The 26,469-nt window shown below is 40.2% G+C and overlaps 2 protein-coding genes across 2 annotated transcripts in view; one reads left to right on the top strand and one right to left on the bottom strand.

The window, feature by feature from the left end:
* Positions 1–137: 137 nt before the first annotated feature.
* ACAD11 (acyl-CoA dehydrogenase family member 11) overlaps positions 138–26,469 on the bottom strand; it is a 28,854-nt gene continuing 2,522 nt past the window's right edge. Inside the window, exons 4-20 of the mRNA XM_063407681.1 lie at positions 25,055–25,216; positions 24,460–24,624; positions 22,568–22,706; positions 21,862–21,983; positions 21,327–21,433; positions 21,064–21,187; positions 19,320–19,397; positions 18,807–18,945; positions 18,587–18,694; positions 17,343–17,441; positions 5,897–5,963; positions 4,337–4,422; positions 4,074–4,145; positions 3,375–3,529; positions 1,428–1,544; positions 936–1,045; positions 138–487 (exon numbers count right to left, since the gene is read on the bottom strand). Of these exons, the coding sequence (XP_063263751.1) occupies positions 373–487; positions 936–1,045; positions 1,428–1,544; positions 3,375–3,529; positions 4,074–4,145; positions 4,337–4,422; positions 5,897–5,963; positions 17,343–17,441; positions 18,587–18,694; positions 18,807–18,945; positions 19,320–19,397; positions 21,064–21,187; positions 21,327–21,433; positions 21,862–21,983; positions 22,568–22,706; positions 24,460–24,624; positions 25,055–25,216 (1,965 nt within the window). The 3' untranslated portion in view covers positions 138–372. The remainder of the gene's footprint in view (positions 488–935; positions 1,046–1,427; positions 1,545–3,374; positions 3,530–4,073; positions 4,146–4,336; positions 4,423–5,896; positions 5,964–17,342; positions 17,442–18,586; positions 18,695–18,806; positions 18,946–19,319; positions 19,398–21,063; positions 21,188–21,326; positions 21,434–21,861; positions 21,984–22,567; positions 22,707–24,459; positions 24,625–25,054; positions 25,217–26,469) is intronic.
* Positions 10,425–15,439, top strand: ACKR4 (atypical chemokine receptor 4). The gene is made up of 2 exons (XM_063407714.1): positions 10,425–10,645; positions 13,459–15,439. The coding sequence occupies exon 2, from the start codon at positions 13,478–13,480 to the stop codon at positions 14,537–14,539; it is 1,062 nt and encodes a 353-aa protein (XP_063263784.1). The 5' UTR covers positions 10,425–10,645; positions 13,459–13,477; the 3' UTR covers positions 14,540–15,439.

The following is a 26,469-nucleotide window of genomic DNA, read 5'->3' as shown; positions in this document are numbered from 1 at the left end:
GTTTGTCATGTAACAAAATTAAAAGTTTAGCTTAGCTTGCAATAAATTAAATTGTGTGGGACTTCTGACTCAAAACTGCTTTGTCTACAATAAAAAGGATAAAGGGCTTTGATTCAGAACAAACAACACACTCTAGGCCCGTTAGAAATAGATTTTATTTAGTGTTACAAAGAATCCAGAAAAGTTATTTACATGGCATTCTGCAAATTCTTAAAAGCAAGCTCATAATTATTAAGTGTAGTAAGTGAAAAGCAAAAATTGCTTCCAGTTAGAATCAAGTTTTTGTATTAATTCAGTTTTACCTCAGATACCATTATTACCCTGAAACTTTTCCTGAATCTTCCCTCCATTTGAGAAGGCTTTATGCTGACATTAGATTTTTGCAGTGAGCTTCTTTGACTGATCCAGGAGTTCCCACCGTGCAATTGTTGAGAGATGAACTTCGTCGGGCCCATCTGCCAGGCGCAGGGTGCGTATGTACGCGAACCTGTGCGGGCACAGCTGCGTCAGGGGTGGTTCCTGCCCTGCCACCGCAGCCACACAGGCTCGCACGGGAGCTCTCACTGCTGCCCTTTGGCCACGCCTTGCTTTGGAAAGTGCTACCATGTGGGAGATACTGCAGCAAAATCTTCCTGGCAGGGTTGAGATGGGTGGGCTGGGAATTCAGGAGTTTCGCTTTGCCCCAAGGCCATAAGGGATAATAATATTAAGTTTTAGAAGCACATTTTCTTTACTGCTGATAAGAACTATTTTAGGTACACTGCCAGCTTTTATTTTTTTCTCACACTAATTGCACTATAAAAACAATTGCTTTAAATGTTAGGGCCTAAAGGGACACACTATTATTTCATGCTGAGGTGAACCAGCATGTACTAGTGTTATAAATTATCACAAAAGAAATGCTTAGACTTTACAGGAAATCTCGCTTTACTCACATGAACGCCAAAGGAAAATCCTGGGAAACTCCAGCCCCACCACACACTTGCACTGCACAGTCAATCACTTTAAGCACAGCTCGTGGAACAACCACCTTGGTCATGGCTACCTGTAGTTAGAAGAACTCCCATTATCAGTAATAGTTTCATAAGTAAGTGAACACTTCTGCTGAATACTGGTACCTCTCAGTACATTCCTTCCTCTTGGAGCTGGATGAGAGCTCTGTTGTTCCCATTCCCTGGGTATAGTAAAACTGTTTCCAGTTACCCAAAACTATCTTATTGTGTTGAGACAAGCAAGCAATGCTGGAACAGATTAATCTCCGTGATCACTCCCCCATCTTCTGACAATTAAAAGCCTATCTTAAGGCTGTTTTCAACATGGAGTTAAATTCTACACTTAGAATAATTATGTTTAGCCATGTGTTTTACCTTGTCTTTTAACCAGGCATTGCATCCACTGAGTCCTGGCTACCACAAAATGTAATTTACCTCTTTCCTTGCTCTTCTGTTGCCCAGTGTGTCAATCTTGCGGGCTGTTTGCAGTGTGAGCAGGCGAGCCTGTTCTATGCTAAGGCGGCATTCCGCAATCCAGTGGGCAACAACTTCCTGCAGAACCCAAAGCCAACATCAGTTAGTGCCTCCGAGCACACACAGAGCTGCTCCTCTTCCTCAGCACGTGCACATTCAGTCAACCTACAGCCACTCAAGCAAATCAAAGCATATCTATTATGAGGCATAATAAAGAAAACACTTGACTAACAGAAATAATAAAGATACAGGAATTCTTCTCCTGCCAGGAAAGAAGAACAAGGGAACAGCTGTGGATTCTGGCACCTGCTCAGACCCCACTGCATGCTGGCCCTTTTTCCTGAAGCCTGCTTTTTCCTCCCTGCTTTCCTTGACCTCTTACCATCCCTCAATGCCTTCTCTCCATATAATAAGCCCCAGGATACAAAAACGGGGGTGAAAGGGGAAAGGAATTCCTTGTTTTGCCTAAACTGGTGGGGAGGGTGTGTGACACATAGAGGCAAACAGCTGCAGGGTGGTGCCTGCTGCCTCTGACTGATGATAAATTAGTAACTCTCTGGATCCAAAATGAAGCTATGATCTTGGCAGCCCTTCCCTGCTCTTCTTGGCAAATTCCTCCCTGCAGCCAACATACCACAGGAGAAAAAAATGTGGGATGCTTGTCAGTGCAAAAGCTGTTTGGAGCCTGAGCCAACCTCAGGGCCACACTTCTTCGGCTCTGGATTTTGTAGAACACACAAGCAAATGTGCAGCACTTGCTTCAGTGCAGTCTGCAAGCTCAGCTTGGCTAGTGCCAGAAAAGGTGATCCGAACCTGGGTGGGGTGTTCAATTCCCCTCAGTCAGCAGCTCCTAGCATCATAAATGATGGCCTGGCTGGGACAGGCACCCTGGTACTCAAGCTGTCAGCCTCACCTTGTCCTTAGCCATCCTCACTGTGGAGAACCTGCCTGGGCTCTGCAGCTGCCTCCAGGTCAGGCCTGTGGCTTCATCAAACATCACTGTTCCTTCAACAAGCTTCAGGGAACCAGAGTGTGCCTCAAGCACCTCTTACTCATTCTGGGCTATGGCGGTGAAGGGAAGTTGGGCAATTATATGACTGGAAAATAGATATGTGAAGTTGCTCCCTCTGGATCTGCACAAACAATTTGCTACAGTCTGTGCAAGATGTTAATTCAATTTCCTCTTTCCGTTGCTTTTACTTGTTTTTTTCCAATAAAGCCATCCTAGCTGTTGGGTAAGATTAGGGAACACTTGAAAGGTGACAGGCTCACTACCAAAGTCTGATGGTTCCTATATATAAAGCAGACTCTCATATTTTTATTATTTTAGCAAGCTCTTGCTCATGAAACAGTATTTCAATCCTGAGCAAGGTAAGAGCAAGGATCTCCAATCTGCTCTTCATGTGGTCTGTACATTCATAAGCAACTACAAATATTTGATCAAAGAAGCAAAATTTTCAGTGAAATTTAGACCCCCAAGTGTCTCCAGTGATTGTGAATAGAGACAGCCAGGTGACAGAATGGATACACAAAAATGGTGAATTCAGGTTGTAACTACAGAAACGTAAGCTGCATGCCTGAAAAAATACCTGTCCAAATTGATCAGGAAAAGCAGAGAACAACCCACAGTGACAAAAATGCATATTCAAATCCAGCAAAAAGGATATCCAATTCATTGCACATTGCAAGGGGAAAAAAATAAAAAAGGTGCTGTAGATTATGGTGAAAAATGGGATCCTTGTAAGATGGTTTGGTTTTTTCCCTTTGTCACCCAAGGCTTTATGAACAGGAACTCAAGGTTAGGGCACAGCTGCTGCCACGTGCATTATCAGAGCCACAAGGCTGTGTGTGGGCCAAGCGAAGGTCAGTGTGAGGAGTGTGAGCTGAGCCAAAGGGGAGGGTGCTCACGTGCTGGTAGAGTTTCCTGCCGAAGGTCTGGCGCTGAGCCGCGCGCTGGCACAGGATCTCCAGGGCAGCCTCGGCCGCACCGAGGGATCGCATGCAGTGATGGATCCGGCCCGGCCCCAGCCGCCCCTGGGCTATCTCGAACCCCCTGCCCTCACCTGCGTGGAAACAGAAACAGGCACTGCACACTCTGTGATCCCCTCTTGAACGGGTCCAAGGCTCCAAGCAGAAATGGCCCCATAGCAAAATTAAAGAAGCAGAGGGGAAATAGAAGAAATCAGGATCCATACTAAGTGAGAGAAGTAGAGCAGAGTTTTCCCTACAGGGGCTCACAGTGCTGGCCTGCTTGTTAATTCTTTTTCAGTTCTGCCAAGTACTGGCCATGGAGTGCAGCAGAACATTCTTTCTGAAAGTCTGTAAAGTCTACAAGAGCTGCTTTTGGGGGAAGAACACCACTTACAGACTTTGCTTTGCTCTTCTTCAGGACAATGATACTTACGTGACAGCCAGAACTGCCCTGCTTCCTTCTGCTCTAAATAAAGTACATTCAAGCAGCAGGTAGGCTGCTAAAGGAAGACTGGACTCCCTCAACTGACCAGAGCTGTTTAAAATACCTTATGGCGATTCATGACATAAACCACTGTCTCATAAAGCTTGGTTCATTGCTGTATGTATTAAAAAGAAATCAGTGCTGAAACTCACCCAGTATTATATTGGAGACAGGTACTCGCACGTCATTGAAGTGTATCTCAAAATGTCCTCCATGGATCTCATCTACAGAGACAGAAAACACAACAGCAGGGTAAAACAAAGGAAGATAAAAAGACAAGTCTCCAGTTCCTAACACTTCTTCTGTATATCCATTTTAATGATTCATTTCATACACAATATTTATTAGTATAACTGCAGCTTCTGAGCCTGCTAATAAATTAATACACATATAGCTGATAAATATGATCACTTACCCATGTAGCCAAACACTGAGAGAGGTCTTATCAGCTTCAGCCCTGGGGTGTCCATCGGAACAATAATCATACTGTGCTGCTTGTACCTGATCAAGACAAAAAGCACAGTTAAATCTGAGCGTCCCTTCTGTCTGCCCCTTCCACTTTTTTTATTTCCCATCCTAAATTTAGGACTCGCACAAAGCCAGTGCTGAGATTTACCTGCACCACCTGCACCATCCTGCCCACACAGTGTGACTTCAACACTACTTGACCCACCAGTCAACAAGTGAAAATGTATTAGTGGCACCTAATGCACCATGATTGAGGAATTACTGCTGTCACTCCCATGCACACAGTTCTGTATCACCCAGTCTCTCCCCCTCTACCTTTCTGTTTTGTTCTCAAAACCAGCTAATCAGAATCATCACCTTGGCCTGCCTACAGTTTAGGAAAGAGAAATCCATCCCCATGCTTACATTCCTTCAGAATATTTAAGGTCAATTGTTAGATGCCCCAGATCTCTGAATTCAGTCTCAAGCTCTAGCAAGTGGAGTGTCTCATAATCCCCTCCATTAACTTCTCTCCAGCTTCTAAGAGCTCAAGAGCCACTGTCTGTACAACTTCCCGGCAAACCTTCCTGGGTGCTGTGTGCAAGTTACTGATTGCTTCTTGGTGGGACCTAGCCAAACCTAAAAACTTCAGATTATCCATGGAATTTGGGCTAAAATCCATCTTAGATACAAGATTTGCAATTTTTTGCATTACAAGCTGTGTGACGTTAATAGCACCAGACACCGAACATTTTATTCATTACTTGTCTAAGTTTTTGCAAAAGTTTGCAATTCTAGTTTGGTAACAAGAGTTGAACGTGCTTGTGTCAAAGAAGAAGAGGTCAGGATTCTGTTTACACATACAGGGATGGAATGAGTAGGTCTGATTTAAGATGTGCAATGCTCTCTGCTTACACAGCTTCACCTTACCAACACCCCACGTTTCAGGCTTAACTTTTTGTATCTACAGTTAACTTTGTGGAAAACTTAATCAGCACGTCAGGTCTCTGATGTGCCACTTGTACCAATTCTCAGGGGAAGCTCTGAAGTTTTGAGTTTATTATTTAAGCATTATTATTTAATTCCTCTTGGTGTTGATTCTTTTATATACTACACTTACAAAATAAATTGTAAGCCAGTTGTTGGTTGTTGATACAGACTAAACAACTGATGCAGACTAAAATTTATGTGACCAAGATAAAGGTAGTAAAGCCCTCCAGATTTCCTGATCCAATTCATCACACGGCTCCACAAACACTAGAGCTGGTGCAATGGAGAGAGGTGGGAAGCGTGCCAGTGAAAGATGGTAACAGTGGAAAGGTTGGGAGGACTCAGTCAACAGCATCTAACACCAAAAGAGGATCTCAGGCTACAACAGACAGGTGCTGAGGTTTAAAACATCCCTCTAACTTAGGAGCATGTCCAACTTGTCAAGGCAATTAATAGCATTTCACTTAAAGTTTTTGCAAGCAATGACTCCTCCAGGGAACAAGTTTTAGGGAATTCTGAGCCTCCTAGGAATTCTTACCTGGATGCCAATGAGTTTTTGGTTTTGCCCATTACAATTGCAACTTTGCAATTCGGGTTCCCAGCACCTTAAAAAAAGTGGCAAACACAAAAATTGTTTTTAGTATAAAATCTCAGTGTCAAATCAAATGAAGTTTTAAAGAAGCCCTACTCCCCTCTTGTGATGCAGCAGATACATTCTACCCCTGTGTTTATATTCTGAATATCACAATGAAACAAAATACATATTAACACTTAACATGTAAAAGGGAGCTGACTTCTGGGAAGGGCAACATGAAAAGCCAAACATCCAAAGCCTCCAGCTCCTTCACCTATTCCTATGAAAAGGGAACAAGAAGGTACTTGAAATGGAATCTGATTACAGCTGAGCAAATAAGTGTGATACAACAGCACATTTATAAGGTGAGGTGCTGCCATTTCAAAAGTAAAACTTTTCAAAACACTTCTTCAACCCATAAAGACAGAAGACTCTATGCAGGAATGAGACACCAACCACATTAAAACCAACTTACACAATCATGGCTATCAAAGGGTTACCATGATAACTTTGCTACTTCAGCGTAATTTCTCTGCAGTGCAGGATTTCTCCCCCTTTACACAAACGATTTTAGATTGCACTTTGAAGAAAGATCTGAGTGAAAATTGTTACCTGAAAATAGCCTGCTAGCATTTCAAGCCATTGATAACATTATTTGAGATGTTTCTTATATGGACATATTTATTAAGCCTTTGTGGCATAAAGACAGCACTTTAATGTACTTGTCCTGAAGAAGATTTTACCATGGATTAAAATAACATTTCTATGACCCTTAATCATCCCTGTGTTCTTCTTTAAAGGTTTCGTAGAACCAAAGTATGTTCTCATTCCTTTCAAAGCCTCCCACAAACAATAAAGCTAAGGAAAATACCCACTGGGTGTAGCAATCAGTAATTTTTTACTGCTATCTCAGTGCAGATGACAAGCTTTGTAGAGATTCAGTTCAAGGCTTGATCTGTAGCCACTTGGTTTTGTTCTGAGGTTAGAGGCAAATACAACTTTATAACTTCTCTGGCAGCTGTTCTCACAAGGCTTGGGGGACTCTGGTCTGGACAATACAACCACCTGGCTTTGAGCTGAGCTGCTTCCTCCTACAAACAGCCACTGTGATGGCCAGGAAGTGGGAGAGAGATTTATTTAATTGTGATAAACACTGCCTGTTTGGAGGGCCAGACTGCCAGCTGTTTACTTTCCTCTTCTGCAATATGGTTTTCAGCCATTGTTTCCAGAGGGGGCTGACAGAGTGGCCCATGAGCTGTACAATGCTAACAGGCTAAAAATCCCAGTGAAAAGCTTTGGGCAGGGCCATAAATCAACTGGGTACCCCAAAAATGGGATCTCAAACATTTGGCTCATTTGGGCAACTGCAACAAGCAGGTGATCAACCCCAAATGACCCAACATACTTTGCAGTGTACAACCCTGCACAGGGAAATGTCACCCCTGAGGAAGGGGTATTTGACTCTTCTCCTTTTCCATGGAAGGTAAAGAATTATACAGGTGCTATTTTCTAAACCAGACCTATTTTCAAATGAGGTTTACAACAAAAGATATTTTGACCTTCTGGAATCTCCTGAAAAGCTATTTTGTAAATAATCCTGAAGTCACATCCCTGCTTCAAAACAAAGGGCAAATTTACCCATGTTGGATAAAAAAACAAACAAACTCAGAAGAAGCTTTCATGTTGAACTCAGTGAGGAGTTCACTGAGAGCTGGACATCTGGTCAGATGTTTTAAATCATTTGTACACACTTCTGGAAGGCAAATGAATACCTCCATCTCACATGTGATTGTTCCTATCTAAGCACAGCAAAGGACAGCAGATTCCTGGCCCTTCAACTCCTTAGAGTCTGAAGTCCTGAAAAACTAAAACAAATTTTATGTCACTTTGACCCATAAAAGACAGAAAAAAAGGTCGTGGTCTAACGCAAGACTCTGAAAAACTCCAGTGCTTTGGATGGAATGCAAACAGCCTGGATGGAATAAACATCCCATTTGTAAATGACATTTGCACATCACTTACAGAATTCAAAGACGTTGCTGGAAGATGGACGGGAGGAGTCAGAGAAGCCTGTTATTTTGGTAGGAGTTAGAAGTAGTTTTTCAAGAAAACTCATGATTGAAGGAACACTATATATTTTATAAGATCAGTTTTAACCGTATTTCCATATTGATGAGCTTTCAATAAAGTTTTCAATGTATATGACCACACAACCTGTCCAAAACTTTTAGACCACAATGCTGCTACACTGGCAAACATCTTTGGTTTAACTAACTTCTTGTACTTTTGAACTCTTCATGGCACTCGCTCATATAGGCCAAGGCAGTATTTTAAAACATGCTTAGAGTGTTGATCACAATCCCATCAGAAGCCTAATCTTTGCTATCAGGGTTATAACACACTTAAGTTTACCGATCTTCACACAATCAACTTATACAGATTATTTCTGGTGAAGAGACTACTAAATGTGGCAGCCTTTGAGTATCACCTGTACTTGAGGAAGCTGCCATGAAGTCTGCCTTCAGAAGCCAGCAGCACTTTAATTCTTGAATCTCTTTATTTTTCACTGTCCAGTCTTCACTTTCCTGTCTAAGATGACTAAGGCCAGATGAGCTACTGCCTGAATGCTGAATACCTATGATATCTGCCACACTGGCTGCTGCACCCTTCACCCAGCAGGTTACCTGCTAATGGTCAGGGGTCTGTGGTGGCCTACAGACCTGACAGCTTCTTAGACAGGCACTGTCAGCTTCCTAGACAGGCACTGACAAACACATGTTCTGGACTCTCCTACAAGAAGATACTGGTGTTAGTAGGATAGATGGCAGCGTGGTACTGATTGTTGGAATGTGGGAGAAATGGAGAAAAGGGACACACACAGGCACTTCCCACCAAGAGCCTGCAGGAATTTCTATCCATTAGAATATTGTATTCCACAGTTTTATCTCATCTTTTCCAGACAACACTGCAGGCAGCTGGTTCATGGAGGGCAAAGACCACACTGTAGCTGCAAGCAAACAGGCAATGCTGGGGCCATGCACCTGCAAGGGCTTCGCAGTTCTGCCACTGAACGTGGCTGCTGCTCATTCCCAGCTGGAGCTCACAGGCTCCTATGGCACCAGTGAGAGCAGCTGCTCAGCTTAGGAATGTTTTTTCTTTGCCTTCATGCCACTTTCACACAGCCACGATTGTTTTTACTTAAGTAAGATCTATTTCGTATTCACTCTTACTTACTAAATGATTTTTGTTACTTTTGACCCTGCTGAAATACATACATGACAATATTATTTCCTTACTCTGACTGGAAGACTGTGTCCTCCCTGCACCACTGGAAAGTTACAAGGAGCTGAGGAACTGCAATAAGCAAAGCAGGATTTACATGATCTGCCTTCCTGCAGCCTACCCACAGAACCTCTTGGGCACTTCTGCAGGCAACACACAATTCCCTGTGAGCATTCTCAGTTCTAGCCTGATTATTCCATCTTTTTGGAGACCCTATTGAGACAAAGCCTATTCAGAACTCAAAGTTTAATTTGTTTTAAAGAGATATGGTTCAGGTCTCAAAATTGTGACATGACCTGTGAGAAGACGGCTGGGAAGAAGCCCAAACATCTTATCTGCCACTGTGATAACTCAAGATGAAAGCACTGCAGAAATATGCACAAATATTGTAGCACTCTTCCTCTAGACTGCAATTCCTCTCCAGCACATTTTACTTGGTCCTTCAGAAACAAAATACAGCATGTGGAAAACATCTGCCCATTACATTCTTAGCTGCACATTTTTAGGAATCTTTCCTTCCACATATTTCAAGATACTTGAAGCACAGACAGAAGGTTAATCCAGTCATGGCAGGTGCACCAGAGTGACAAACCTCCCAAAATCTGACTCTGGTCTGCTCAATCTCTCTCTCTGTTGTTTGGCTTCAATATTGCATTTACTGAAGCTCATTAAATGGCTATCCAATCCAGGACAATTCAAACAGGTCACTTACTTGACTGTGAGATTGACTGGCAACATTCAAGCCCATGAGAACTCTCCCCCAGGCTGCAGGAATATCTGCTTGTACTCTGATTGACCATTTGCCACTTGCCTTCATATATCTTCCTTATCATCTTTCTGGTTTCACACACTGAAAGAACCCCTTTCTCCACCTCACAAAAAGCAACTCCTATTTCTATTGTAGCTCCTAAAAAGTTATGTAAGGAGGGGCTGGAAGGATCCTTAAAACCTTCCATCAAAAGCACAGCAGTGCCTGAGGACAGAACAGAATGGAGTGACTCCCTGCGGTGTCTGGGGCAGTAACTCAGTCCCAGATGGACCTCCTTTCTGTCCTTTTCACCTTATTAATGTGTTCTTTCATAAAAGCCTCTTGATGATGTATAAAATACTCAGACTTCCAGGAATAAAACCACAACCAACAAAGAGAAGTAGTAAGTGTCCTGACCTTCCAAAGAGCAGTCACAGTCTGGTTAGAACAGAGAGGAATGAGGAATGTAGGAAGTGTACATGTTCAACACAAGAGGAGTTGCCAGGAAAGCACAATTTTAAAGGTTTTTTAAAAACTGTCAAGTCAAAATGAAAGTGCAACGGACTTCCACATGAGGGTGTGGTGTTTGAAGTCAAAATGCAGTGTGTCAGAGCAATTCAGATTCACTTCACTGAGGCACATCTCAATTGCAGTACCTGCTCCTCATCTGCTGACAAAAGAAGGTTAGTTTTGTTTTAATCCTTACTGCTCTGTATATTGTATGATATCTTCCTTGCATACATTTACTCTTAGTTAAGTTGGCTTTACAGAGAGATATCATTTCACTAAGGCACATCTCCTTTCTGGTATCAAAATTAGATTTGTTCAGTAGTAGGACAGAATACTGCTTATTTTATCAGAGGAAAAAAAATCTGTCTGTTTAAACTAGGGATATTGACTTAATTCACCATCAGTCATACAATCCCACATCAAGTTTAAACACACAGAAACACTGAATTTCTGTCTGTCTGGAAGGCTGAAATAATTCTGCAAGAAAGCATGCAGTTGCAGATTTAATATATTTATTAGTGTACCTCCTAGAAAACAATGTTTGAAAAACCAGCAGCTTCTGAGGTGTTTGGGTACTTGTGGGCATTTTATACATGATAAAATTCCTTTCTGTCATAACACCCTGAGAAGCCTCCAGCTGTAAGGTGCAGTGTACCCACGGCAATCTGCTGCTTCTGTGGGAAATCCCACGTGGGCATGGCTCCCTGTGTGGGATGGAGACTAAACTGAGCTTTTCCACCTCTCCTCCGTGCCCCACTCCCACGGGACTGCTCGGCTGTTTGCAAGGGGCACATGTGCCTGAGAAACAGCATTACCGGGAGAGACAAGCGTGAACAGGTACAGGAGCCGAAACAGAACCCTGCTTTAAAGGGGGAAATGGCAACAGTTGCATTTTAGATAACTTTGTTTCTGTCACGAACTCAAGACAGGCAAACGCTTATCAGTCAGCGGAGCACAGAGTCAGAGCCAAACTGCTTTGTCATATACAGACTTTTAAAGTTTGCCCTGAAACGTTTACTGGTTTGCTTTCAAGTAAATTTGCCAGTGATCCCATTTGATTAAATGTTCCTCGATGGGTTCTGTATTAAGTGTTTTAAGACCACAATCAAATCTTTTCATTTAACTTCTAATTTTCCTCAACTCTTAGCTAAGTGGATTAAACTATTCTTGCTGCAGTTTCTCTTCTACTAAAAAAAATAAAAATAAAAATTGTTCTTTTGCTGCTGATAACTCAATCTCTCCTCAAAGTATTATAAAGCTGCAAAAAATTTCTGCTTCTGGAGAATCCTGCTAACACAGCTTGCTGGGCATAGAACAGACATCCCTTTGCCAAAGTAATAAGTAGAGTGACTGTACTTTTCCATTCTGCACATCTCATTAAGGCAACAATAAAGAACAAAGTACAAGACTTCAAATAGGAGTAATCATTTTTTAAAGTCTGATGGGGAGTGTTTTGAAATGTTAACGGAGTAATACAACAAAGTCATAAACCAGATAGTTAATTTCAAACTAATACACTTCTAAAATAATTGGCTAGGAGAATCACTGAAAAAAATCAAACAAAAATAAAAATTCTTAATTTCTCTCTATTTAATTGGTCTGCATCCCTTAGTATGAGATCAATCAGTGACTTATTTTTCCAAGAAGAAAAATATGTTAAAAAAACTTTAAGAGACACTTGGCAACCCTTCATTTAAACAATTGTCTAAGAAACAAAAATGGTATTTGCATTTTTCTTTCAGCCTTGAAAAAGCCACATTGTAGCTTAGATATCAGATAACAGTCTGCTTTCAGCAACATTGACCTCAAATTCTGAACACTGCATATGACTACAAAAGGGAGATATGTTTTTCATTCTCAGCTGATTTTTGCTACTGCTGCTAACAAACCTTAATCCCATTTATTTCATGAAAACAGGGTATTGTAGTACTGTATTTTACAACAGACAGATTTTCAGCACATTAGTCAATGAACACAGTTACAGGAAAAGAAGAAAATAATGCAGGACATAAACTTACTTAAGACGGAATCGGAAGATATGAATAACTAAGCCTCAAGCCTAAGATGGCAGTGAGAAGCCAGCCTCAGTGTTTACGGAATAAATCTGTCATGAAATTATACTTGAAAAACCAGCAGAGTTTCTGAGCTGTTTGGGTACTTGTGGGCAGTTTATATGGGATAAAATTCCTTTCTGTCACAACATCCTGAGAAGCCTCCAGCTGTAATATGCAGTGTACCCACAGCAATCTGCCTCTTCTGTAAGAAATTCCTTGTGGGCATGGCTCGCTGTGGGATGGAGACTAAATTAAGCTTGTTCTGCTGCTGCTCAGCAATGGGCACGTACAGTGTGTCTGAGAAACAAACAAAAACGCTCTCCTTGTACTATACTCATATTCAAAATCTGTCAAAATTTATGACAGCAGGCACTGAATATTTATGACAGCAGGCAGCTGCTTGCCTCAGCTGTAATCTGCTCATATTCCTTATAAACCTGATTGTGACAGCATTTCCAGCCTTCAGCTGGCATTCCTTTGCTCTGCAGAGGCTGGAGAGGGGAAGGTGGAATGCCAGCCCTCTGAAGGTACAGACACAGTCATGTGCAATGGAATAGTGCCAAACGTAACACAGTCAGAGCAGTCAAAGCAATGACGGCCCCTTGACTCAAATGCAGAAATTAGTGAGGGGCACTCCAAGCAGTTTACAATCTCAGGTGCTAGGGGTAAGGAAAGCATTTCAGTTCAATCCATTTTACATGTATTGCCCACACACATGTTGTCAATTACCCTATTTCATGTGAGAACTTGAGATGGTCTCTCTGTTACAGTCTAGCTTCACTTTGATTATTCACAAATGTATTCTGAATATTCAAGCTGAAATGTATTAGCAGCCCTGAAGAAGAGTTTTAGGTTTCAACAGAAATTTTAGAACTTAAACCCAATATTATTTCTTTGGTGTTCCCTTCTCTCCACTTTCTTGTGTCTTGTAGCTTTGCCACGGTTTGAGATATGAATAACTCAACAGATTACTGGATTGAGGATGAGGAGGATGATCTAAACCCTCTGATAGATTACAATACCTATGAGCTTCTCTGCGAAAAAAGCGATGTGAGAAATTTCAGAAAACTGTTCCTCCCAGTGTTCTATGCACTGGCTTTCACGGTTGGAGTGGCTGGAAACACATTAGTGGTTGCAATTTACGCCTACTGCAAGAAACCCAAGACCAAAACAGATGTGTACATCATGCACCTCGCCATTGCTGACCTGCTCCTGCTCTTCACCCTCCCTTTTTGGGCTGCAAATGCAGTGCAGGGATGGGAACTTGGGAATCCAATGTGCAAGCTCACTTCTTCTCTGTACACCATGAATTTCAGCTCCAGCATGCTGTTCCTGGCCTGTATCAGTGTGGACAGATACAGGGCCACTTCTGAATCCCAGGGCCGCAGAAGAGCTGGCAAACACTGCAGTGTTACCTGCATCTGTGTCTGGCTGGCTGCCATCTTCCTCAGTATCCCCGAGCTGATATTTAATCAAGTCAGGAAACACAATGAGAGGAATGAATGCCTTCCCATATTTCCAATGAACATGGAAACACTCTTAAAATCAACCATTCAGATCCTGGAAATTATCCTGGAGTTTCTGCTTCCTTTCCTCGTGATGCTGATCTGCTATTCCGCTACTGCTCGGGCAATCTTCAGGTCTGCAAATGTTAAGAAGTCCAGGCCTTTCATGGTCCTGCTGGCAGTAGTGGCTACTTTCATTGTCACCCAGCTACCCTACAACATCGTGAAGCTGTGGCGAGCCATAGACATCATCTACGTGCTGGTTACGGACTGCCACGCCAGTAAAACCATGGACGTGGCACTCCAGGTCACCAAGAGCATCGCTTTGTTCCACACCTGCCTCAACCCTCTCCTCTACACCTTTCTGGGAGCCTCTTTCAAAATGCATGTCATGAAAATCGCAAAAAATTATGGCTACTGGAGAAGACAACAGCAGAATGGAAGACCTGAAGAAATTTCTATGAATTATGAAGACACTACCGAAGAAACAATCAGTTTCACTATATAGGCCCTCCACCACTTCCATCATCTTACATAACCAAGGGAATTGTTTACTAATTCCAGGGGCTATTGTTTCTGCAGCTGTTTCTCTACAATCAACTTTTTATGAATTTCTGGAACTGCCAAGACACTACAGAGCACTTCAAAGTGGAACATGTTTATCGGAATCAAGCAAGATCTGAATACTGAAACCACTAGAAACAACCTGAGATATTTACTAAACAACAACATGAAAGAACTCAAACAAAAAACAACATCACAACAAAACCCAAACACCTAAAAACATCCCCAAGATTAAAATTTTGAAGTGTCACAATACTAGGCAATTAAGTAACTGTGTAACGAACAACCTGTACACATCTAAGCATGTAATTAAAACAGAAAAAAACCCATCAGCAATCAAACAACAGGAACCTTTGTACCAGAAGTTAACACCGTTGTGTCTCTCCAACTATTTTCTAAAACTTTAGAACATTTGCTTAACAGTTCAGTTCCATTTCTCAACTCATCATTCCATAAATATCCTTGCAGATTGAAATGAAGTATAAGCTTATGGCTGAGAATTGAGAGGGATAAAGAGGTGGAAAAGCCATTCTCTGTGTGTTTCTACAAATGTATAGCAGCAACAACATCCTCCATAAAAATACCGCAGCAACCCCTTTTCTATAACTACAGAAAAAATGACCTTTCATGTCTCCTTTTCTGCTCACCCTAAACTTCAACAAGACATCAGTGCTCCAAGGGTGGCATGTTCGAGATTTTTGTAAATGTAATAAAGAGTTCAGTTAATCTTTAGATACAAGGCCTGGATTTTCTCTTGAGAACTTTCAAAATTAATCAAGCACTGCAATAACTGTATCTGCTAAAATATATAGAGATACAATAAAATCAAACAATACAAAAAGTGCACTGGCTTTTGTTTTCTCTTATCTTTATTTTTGTTTTGTTTTAGTAGGTACTGATACTCTCATCATAGGCATTTACCAACCAGCAAATGGGGGAGGCCTTGCTTGACAAAAGAGAGGTTCCCATTCCAGATGGAGCTCATGGATTTACAGTTTTTACACAAATAGGTACCAAAGCTGTCCCCTGCCACAGTGTTAGCAGTGATTCCAGGAAAACAGCAGTTTTCCATGAGTCACTGGAAGCATTTCAAACATACTGGCATACTAGCTTAGCTTTCAAAATGAAGAAGGGCTGTTATAGCATACTGTCCTTGTCTTCAAACATGCTGTGGGCTCTGACAGAATGTCTCATCTATAGATTAGGAAAGTCAACAAGAACCTCTCATTCTTAGATACTGTTCTTAGTTACACAATTATGGACTGGAACCAAAAGCTCTAAAATGACAAACAACAGTAGCATAAACAAGACATGAGCGTCTTCTCCCTGTTTGGATGACAAAAGCTTGCAGAATGTCTGCCCAGTGTTTTGAGAAATACTAGGGCGTGAACAAAGAAGTGCGACCAGTTTTCTACACATACACCATAAATCTGACATATTTAAGCCATACTGGATTTCCTGTACACATGCAGAGCATAATAAGAAACTCCACTTCTTCCATGAAGTAACTGACTCCTTGTATATGTGATTTATGACTTGTCTTCACAAATACAAAGCGACATTCTGACAAGGCTGCCAGGCTTCTGGAATTCCCACACATCCAAGGTTTTAATGTCCCAAAAGTTAAAAAGCCCCAACCAACACCAAAACAAACAAAAACCCCATCTTCCCAGCCAGGCAGAAAGAGAGACTGACTAATACAGAGCTGAATGAACACATTTCTCAAACTTCTTGGAATTGCAGTGCCTTTTATGTACCTGTCTTTATGCAAACCTGATTGCTCTAATTGTATTTATTAGAAATAAGACAAACCAAATCATGCTGTCTTACATTTACTCTCCTTTTTATAATTCACATAACTAATTTTATGAATATTATTTTGTGTGTGTAATCCCCTAAAACTTTCTCATTACTTGCTCAGGGACTGCAATGCACAGCTGGGAGACACTGACCTAGAGTAAAGGCCAAGTAGCCAGCAGTTAAGCAACACTCTTGGGTCAGGAGACAAGACTCCCTGCCTCTTTTTGCTGCCAGATTCACAGGAGTAGAACAGAGAGATCTATCTTCTGGTGACTCCAGGTATTGCACAGTCATGTATCAGCAGGTAGCTGCCTCAATTGTGTAAGTAAATGAAACATTCAAGTTTAACAACTCGGCTTATTTACTTGGATTCTAAACTCTCAGGGAATGATGACTTTCGAGTTGCTGTCACATGCTTTGGCAAAAAAGTACCAGAACTACAATATTAGGGACAGCTGTCACTTACAGTACAAAGTACTGTACAATTTTACTGGTAATTATAACATAAGAAAATCTCCTGCAATAGTCAGTCCAACAGCATCACAGGCTAAGGCTACTTTAAAGGCAGCCACATTTTACTGTAGTTACATGGTACTCTCAAACCTCTCACACAAGCTGCCAAAGACAGCTTCATGAAAACAAAGCCATAAATGTGTAAGTTAACTGATAGAAAGAGGTAATGTTTAAAGAAAATAGCAGCATTCATTCTGTGAACAAGATTCAGAGGTTCCAAAAAGGGCCCAAATCCCCAAACTGGATTTGAATCTTGGACTTTGGTTCACAGAACAAAAGCTCACTTCACCTCCTTCTGTTGTTTTACATTCTGTTGCCTTTACTCAAGAGAAGACAAATTTTTGTCTCAAAACTGGAGCACAAACACTTTTGTTTCAATAGTTCTTGGATAAAAATCTAGCCTTATCCATTCTTACTTAGGTTTCCACACTTACCACTGCTCCACCACTTCTTGCCATTGATGACGTAGCTGTTCCCGTCTCGCTCAATGGTGCATTGCATATTGGTGGCATCACTTGAAGCCACATCAGGCTCTGTGTTCAAGGAAAAAAACAAACCACCAGATTAAATATAAAGGTAATACAACCTCCAAAAATATAGGGCTCTAAACATATTCTATTAAAAGTACACTGGTTTGCTACCAATAGAAAAACTCTTTGAAGGACCTTGCTGCTGGTGGTCAGAAGACTTCCTGTTTTCCAACAATCTGTTATTCATAGCCAGTTAAGATGCCCTTGTTCTTGGGCTTGGACCACCCTTTGCAATCAGCCTTCCTCCTTTCCTTGTGTTTTTAAATCCCTTATCCTTCCATTATACTTACAGGTAACAGGCATATTTCTCCTCAGCCTGTTTTCTCCTCCTGGGTTCTTCTCAAGTGAAAACAGAGATTGAAAATAATTTTGGTTGTATCTGAAATAAGACTACATGAAGTTGTCCACAAAATGTCATCAATGATTTTTTGGAATAGGAAAGAATCTTCCCTCTCCTTTCACCATTACCTCTTTTCACAGGCCATATACTTTAAAACAAAAGTATCCATTTCCTGTTGGGAAACACAGTGAAACGGAATTCTCAAAGTAAGTGTCTGCAAGGCTGAGTTCTCTCAATTCCCTCTGACACCGGAGGATAAAGATTTTGACACCCCATGTTCCAAAAGCTACCCCCTAGAGCAAGAACCAGACCTTCCAGAGATGCTGAATGCCACAAGCTTTCAGGAGCAAAACTAAATACAATACTGAGCTACAAACATAAAGCAAGTTACTTCTGGGTTATATCTTTGAAAAAATCCATGACACTGCAAAACACACAATTTTAATCACAATAATCATACTTGGACCCAGTGGTGTGTGTCTAGAGAAGTCCACAGCACACTACAAGGAAGGGTAAGCTTTATTGTAAACCTGTTGGTACTGTATTTTACTGGCACAAAAACTATAAGAAAAATAGACAGAAAGCAAATACTAAATATTGTAACCATGAAAATCAGCAACTATCAAGAAAGGCAGCAAAGCTGCTCCAGTTTGCATTCACACTTCATAGATAATTTTATATTCAAACACATTCACTGATACTGAATTAGTACAGAAATGTCCACTGTAACACATAACTTGCAGTTTCCTACTTTTCCATGCATACACCACGTGAATTGGCTTGAAATTTCTTCTGGAGAAAAATTTACCTGTCATGCAGAAGCAAGAACTGATCTTCCCTTCCAGGAGAGGCTCCAGCCACTCTTTCTTTTGCTCTTCAGTGCCATACATGTGGAGGACTTCCATGTTTCCCGTGTCTGTAAGAAATCAGCAGTCATGCTTACTGCTCGAGACACACAGCCTGTAAGGTGCAAGACCCCAAACTTTTTAATGCTCCCAGTGCCACAGTTTTGGGACAGGGTTGCTAACCTGGTGCATGACAGTTGAAAACCTCAGGAGCAATAAGGCATCTTCCTGTTTCCTCAGCTATTAGGGCATAGTCAAGCTGGCTGAGACCACTGACGTCTGGGAGGAAAAGGTTCCAAAGACCTTCTGCTTTGGCCAATTCCTATCACAGGAATCAACAGAAAAATATCAGCAATAAATCTTAGAAAAAATTAAATTCTGGCTTGCAACAGATCTTCTTTGCTCCTGCTTACCCTACTGCCCCATATAACTGATGCTTTTTTCAATAGCTATTCTGCAACTGTAGATTCAGTCTTTGACTTAAAGTTTAGGTATACCCTCTCAGACCTCATTTTGTACTTCTCTCTTATGTGCTTTCTCACTTTTTCCATACTTCCTTCTTCCTTCCTTCCCACTGTTCCTCACATTGTTTCTTTCCATGTAGAGTAACTTCTTCAGTAGGATACACCAATTACTCTTATGCTCTGTCTGTGCTCTTTTACTGCTAGAGTGCTAAAAAATTTTGTTATCCCATACCTTCAGTCTCTCCAGCAGTGGTGGTTTCCTCCATCTGTCCTCAGTATTTCTACTTTCAGTATAATATTTTACTATTTCCTTAGAGAAACAAAATAAAAGATGCTGTTTAAATTAAGAACACGTGTGACACACAAATAATAATACATCTCTTCCAGATCTATGACCCAAGGAACCAAGTAAAAATATTTAACACAGGTTTACATTATATAGTTAATTGCATAATAAAATAAAGTACATAATTGAAAGTTCAACTGCAATCTATTCATTTTCCAAGACTTTAAATATCAGATGACCCCAGTCAGTACTGTAATACTATTGGGGGTGGTTTAAAGTATGTGATGATGGCACTAGGAGGTCAGTACTTTCTGGAGATGAAAGTACCTGTGACCAATAGTACACGCAAGAGGCACAAACCCAAAAATAAAACAACAAATAAAAGCCTGATATACTGACATTTATGATTCAGGCAGATAACCCAGCTAATCTTTTGTTAACTGTAAGCAAAAAAAAAAAAAAAATAAAACACACAAAAAATATATCTTCTCTTCCTGTCAAAATAATTCCTTAACAGATAATGTAAGCAGTCATTCCAAGCACCAGTCATTAGTTTTAAGTGAACATCTACATTCAGTAATCTTAGTATTTTCACAAGCATGTTTTAGTGAGGCACAGAACTTCAAACCTGGCCCAGACCTAGTTAAAAAAAACCCAATAAAAGCAGTGTCCAATTCTGAAAATGACACAATACAGACAAACAGCCAAGTAAAATTTACAAGTCCTGATTCACAATCCCTGTGACCAGAAATAACTTCCAACCACAACACGACTCATCTGAAAAACTTGCATGGCCATTTGTGGTTTGTTTGTTTTTTAAAGCAAATACTTTAATTATTGCAAGGCTTTCTTGGACAATCCAAAACTACAATCCAAACCTGGTCACAGATATACTTTTTAAGGAACTATGAATATCAAGAGTTACTGCCCTCAACCCCTCTTTGTGATAGGTAGATGTATACATAAATCTTTTAGATTAAGACATTTTCTGCATTTCTGCCTGACTTGGGGAAAAAAAATTCTGAAAGCCAAACCAACAAATTCTGCAACAAAAGCCATCTGTACTTCCATGAGGCTAAAAGCTGAACCAGCTTTCTAAGTGGAAATTCCTAACCTTCCCAGGATAAGTAGTAAACTACTCCACCTAATTTTCCCTTCCATTAACTATGGACTTTGTGTATATTTCCTTATCTTTAAAACCTTAATTAGTCTTAGATTTATTCAGGAATGAGGCTACTCTGATACATTATGCAATCCCATTTTTTCTCACAGGCTAAAAAGTAAAAAACAGAAACACTCAGCTTCATATGGTTAAAATCAGGAGTTTCTCTTTTTAAATAGGTGTCTTTAAGTTCAGTATCTGAGTTTTAGGTTGTTGTTAGTCTATCAAGTATTTTGGCAACTTCCTTTAAAAAGTAACACTTTCTAAAGAGAGAAGTTTTGACACTTCGGAAGTTTAAAAAAATAATTCTTTCATTAACAATGCATACAACATTTTAATCCTGAAAAAAAAAATGCTGTCTATAATGAGTTCTGCTAATATTTTGTAATGCCACAATCATTACTGCATGAAAATAAGGCTGTTTTGGAAAAAACCCAGGAAGGCATGAGTTCTAGATGTATTTTTACATTTTTATAAAGTCTAGTCAGAAAATGTTCTTTTATAAACAGGTTAATGAAAAGCTTTTACCTTCTCAGCGGGATAAATGTGCTGCTTCATGAATTGCTTAACCTTCAGCAAAATTTCTTGGCCTTTCCTACTTTGATGGAAGAGCTCTCCAGAAATGCTGTGCTGTATGCTGCTGAAGGATGACCTAGGGAAGAACACTGAATGGTAACAAGACCAGATTTTTCCTCATAATAACATCAACTGCCTTAGAAAGACATTCAAGTAAATGAAGATGTCAGAAAAGCTTTGCCTTGCCTTTGACCAGTAGTTTAGACCACTCTTACCTTTCTGAGAGCTCTAATCCTCTTTCTGCCAAAGGCTTCACAACCTTTGCAAATTCATGACTATTCTCTGCAGAAGCATTTCCAATGAGATACCTGGCATATACACCCTAAAACCAAAAGAAAGCCATATATCGTATAATTATGCACTTAAAATTTTCTCTTTGACACACTGGTGATTTCTTCAAATGGAAAAGTAATACTTAAATGCACATAGTCTTTAAAGGAAACAAACTTACTGGGATATGCTAACACTGGTTTTGGTACATTTCTGATACAATGGAGATGCTTGCTGCACAAAAGTTAAAACCATATCCCAGCTAAACCAAATGAAAGACAAATCACAAAAAATACTAGTGGAAAAGTAAAAAACAAAAAAAGAAAAGACAAAAGTCTGCAAGTTATATGGCAAACGAGCCCAGCCTGTCCCTCAAGCCAACTGACAACAGCATAGACATACAATTATCAGCCATGACTAAATGAACTAGCCACAAACACACAAAGATATCTGACATTTCAGCAAATGTGAGGGTATTACCTGGGCTATTGCTGCCATTTTAAAATAGGCTAAAGCAAGAAAAAAGTTGAAGTTGGATAAAGAAGTGGAAATATGCCGGCAGCGGCAGTAAATGGAAATCAGTTCTTCAAATGAAGGATTTTCTACAAAAAAATAAAACACATGTGTTTAGAATACTCAACATTTTGTATGATTTTTTTCCACCTTATTCTTCAAACATTTGAACAGTTTTAAAACTGTTTTTAATGAGGTATTTCTTTTACATAGTAAACACCATGATTTATCATTTCTCAAGACATAACTGTGATATATGGAGAGACCAAAGGAAGTAGGAGTTGCCAGAATTTCAGAGAACCGTAACATTTCCTGCTGCCCTTTGTCTCCCCATCAGTCAGACAAATAATTTCACCCAGGAGAGAAAAGGCTTTTTTGTTTAAAAATTAAATTATATATTTACATTTGAATTTCTTTTTCTTCCATTATCTCTTAGAAAGGTTCAAAAGAAGGTTTTACAGAAGTAGCATGTTGTAGCTAAGACAAAGCTTGATAGAACAGAACTATCTAAAGACTCACTATCAGCATGTTTGCTACAATGAAAAAAAAAAATGGAAAAGTTCTTTACCAATGGGAAACAATATGCTTGTGAATTTACCATTTAATTCCTAAAACATTTCAAATAGAAATCAAGGGTAGGGTTTGCTTCAAGAAAAAGATTAAAGTTTCATACCTATGTCTTTGAAACCCAAGACAGAGCCTTGGCCCTTAATAGATGCAGGCCAAAAGTAGAATTGAGTGGCATATGCTAAATCTGCTAAAGGATGACCAGTAGTTGAAAGTTCCCAGTCCAGCACTGCCAAAACACGAGCCTTAAAAAATAAAAACCCCATGTGAGTGTTAGAAGACACATTCTCTCCATCCACAAATGCACAGCCTACTCAATATTCACGTGTTTTATTTGGTTACCATATGTTTAACATTAAAAATACACACTGTAGCTGTCTACAGCAAAAAGAGTTCCTTTTGGCACTATCTAAAGATCTGCAGAAAACTAACATTCACATAAGGACAGAAAGCTAGGCATTTTTCCAAAGAAAATCTGATTTAAATCTGCATTTTTGAGTAGTGTTCTTCCTGTCAGAAACTTCCAGACTCTTCTAGTATAAAAGATGATTGAATTAAAATATCCTGAAGAACAGTAGTACTGAGAGTTGTTGTGTTTCTTTCCCAGTCCTATTGCACAGTGCTTTAGCACAGAAATTCACTGACAGACCATGCACCAGAAAACCTTCACAATATTCTCCATAGATTAACACTTACACGGGGAACTGAATTTCTTAAACAGGAAGTCAATCCCAGCTCCGAGTGAGCCTCTGCTGCAACCATCCTTGCAGTGGTGTCTTCAGCTGGGTGGTCTGAGACTCCCCACAGTGTCATTCTGATAAATTCTTATAACCCAGCTGTCCTGTCAACCTGAATGACCCCTCCAGCCTATTTCTGATCCATGGCTACTTGAAATATGTGGAAAAGTCTTTCCTACATGGTCAGTTCTGCATATTCAGGAATGGTTTCTACAGATAACTTAAAATTACTGATGTAAAACTTGGTCAATTCCTTCAGTTGCAACAGGAACAGCTGGGACAGTCCCCCAGACTGTCAAATTCCCTGTTCAGGGAATCAATCAGCACATTTAAGCCTACAAATCACATCTATCAACTAATCTGTGCACAAAATTTCTAGCAATCTCTGGGATCTGTTGCTTTGTTATGAAGCAGGCACTGCAGTCGTGGTTGCAAGTTCCAGGAATGTCTTCTGGTCACAACATAGCAGATAGCACAGAAAAACGTAATGAAAATGCAATTGTGTTGATAGATAGGTAGCACACATTTATTTCCATAAACCAGAAACAACAACAAAAAAAATCTATTTTTTCCCTAAAGATGGATGGGAAACTTTCAGGGTCTCTGTGATCTACACGTGCTCCCTAACTAAAAAGCTTTAGCAGATTTTCCTTTGCTTCCACTAGTGTCATGTATCACTAGTGTCACTTCCACTAGTGTCATGTAGTGTCATGTCACCCAGCTCCTGCTCCAAAAGCCCTTGTTGTTAACTGAAGAAGCCATAAAACAGATGTCAGGAGGCTTTGGATCAGATACTTATGTAGTTTAATGAAGTGAGCCTTCAGCTGCACTGAATCCAATAAGATCCATGCATATAAATGCTTTGTTCCTATACTTCTAAGCAGGGACTAGAATTAAGGAATAGAGTATCTCTCAAGGCCAGGTTGGATGGGATCCTGAGCAACCTGGTCTAGTAAAAGGTGTCCCTGCCCATTGCCAAGTAGTTGGAAATAGATGGTCTTTAAGGTCTCTTCTAATCCAAACAATTCTATGAGTCTGTGATTCCATCCATTCTGTCTAGCTCCTGCAATGAAAGCCAGGACTGTATTAGGTACCCAAACACCTTATACAGAGCATAGAGAAGAATTCAGTTTTCCACTGTTCCATTCAAAGATGTTTCATGCACTAAAACAACCCACATGTTAAGTGTGCCATTACATGATAGGTGTACAAACAAATGGAGGGCCAAAACCTACTAAACATGTAAACACATTTCAAATACCTCTGTTGGGTGGAAGATGATGTTATCTATTCTGAAATCCCCATGAATCAGGCTTTCTTCATTGTCATCAGGTGGCAAGTTGTTTGCTAACCACTCAGCCAGCTTGTTCATGGCAGGAATATCTGTATGAGCAGCTGCATCATACTGTTTTTTCCAAGTTGATACCTAAAAAATGCAAACACTCCAACAGATTTTTCAGTTGATTCACAAGTTTTTCAAGAGTACACAATTTTGAAGCACATGCTTCTGGGCTTTGGCTATCACTGTGTTGCTTGAAAATTCACTAAAACCCAGTACCTCTGCACTTGCAAATGTGAAATGAGATATCAAAAGATGAAATGAAGACTACATCTATTTCAATCCTACTTAAATAGCCCAAATCTAGTGTTATTCCAAAAGTAAATGCATATCATTCCCTAAGTACAGCACTACAGAGTCAATCTGAATGCAGTAGTGGCTTCAGACTGTGCACAATTAATCCAGCTAAGTGAAGGTTTAATAGCTAAAATATGACCGTTAATAATTAACAATTTAGCTTGCAAATCAAATAAACATTCAAAGACCAGACAAAACAAGAGATTGTTAAGAGCTGTACCTGTCTTTTGCAGTATCCTGCTCCTCTACCATATCCTTGGAGACCCAGTGACTCTAAATCAAAGGAGTGCAGCAGGGCCAGAGTTTCTATCATTGCAAGATAGAGAGCGGAACGCTCTGCTGGGCCCACCTCGTGCAGAGAGATGTCTCGGAAAATGCGACCCTAGAAACACCAAAAATCAGCCGTTTGGTGGGACACACACATCAGAGGAGAAGAAGTAAAGCTACACATTCCACAACCAAAAACAAATGCAGTGAACCAACACTCCCTATACAATCAAAAATTCCTTCCTCAGTTATCTTACTCCTCACCCAGGGCCAATGCAGGGATTCACAGTAAACCCAGGTCAATAGTATATGGTGTACCTAATGTATATAGAGATCTGTGGTGTATCTGTAGATGAAATTCTCAATTAGAACACTCAGTCCAGGCATGCTCAAGCTTGAAAGTACAAGGAAAAACAATGTTACTGTTTCGTCTCTAAAAGCTAAATTGCAGAAAAAATACCAATGAAGACCCCAGGGGAAAGGAGGGGCAGGCAGGGGAATGGGGGAGTTGTGAGTACAGAGACTCAAACAATACAAAGAAATTAATTTGTTTTTCTCCTTAAAAGCAGCTGAATACATTTAGAAGATGATCTTGTTGTTCCATTTTCACAACTGTTAAAAATTTGAGAGCAGTGCTGACCATCATAGAATGGACAGACTCTACATTGACATACTTAGAAATGTAACAAGGTTTCTTTTTAAGGAATCACTTTTTTCTAATCAAAACCAGTAAAATTCTCCATCTTTGATGTAAGAAATCTGTTTCAAATTTTTCACAGCTCTTACATTCTATTACCCTTGATTTATGGATTTTGTAGGAAGCTTAACCTAATCTTCAGAAACTGGTCCCCAAACTTACATTTCTAATTTCCCAGTAAACCTGATGATAGAATGGGATGCAATGAAAAGGGAAAGGCTTGAATTCAACTCCTCCTCTCACAGGATTAAAAGAAAGACACAGTACAGCAGACTTATGCTCAAAATCCCCAAAATCTAACAAAAAGCATATCAACTCAGCTACAGCACCCCCAGAGTGGTGGACCACAGACAGAGACATGCTGTGTCCTTTCTGAAACTAGTGTTTGAACTGGAATCCTGCTTTGTTTTAAAGAAAAGGTGATTGTATGTCAGTTCTTATTTTCAATACTAAACAGGCTCCAGGATGTCTAAAGATTCTGTTTACAGACTGATTTTTTTCCCTCTGACTTGTGTATGCTTTTCACAGAAGCCATATTGCCTCATTTCAAGATATCCTTCCAAGAGCTCAAACAAGAACAAGAGGTTAAATACTGAGCTAAAAATTTTAACAAAGTGTGAAATAAGCCCTGGAGAAGCTGAAACCTTTGAGAATTACCAATAGCTAGCATT

This window comes from Prinia subflava, chromosome 1, assembly GCF_021018805.1.
Source record: "Prinia subflava isolate CZ2003 ecotype Zambia chromosome 1, Cam_Psub_1.2, whole genome shotgun sequence".
Classification (NCBI taxonomy): domain Eukaryota; kingdom Metazoa; phylum Chordata; class Aves; order Passeriformes; family Cisticolidae; genus Prinia; species Prinia subflava.
The sequence above is the reverse complement of the archived record's forward strand: the minus strand, read 5'-3'. Positions and strand labels throughout refer to the sequence as shown.

Coding starts and splice junctions, on each gene's coding strand:
- ACKR4 (XM_063407714.1), top strand. CDS start 13,478: ATGAATAACTCAACAGATTACTGGATTGAGGATGAGGAGGATGATCTA.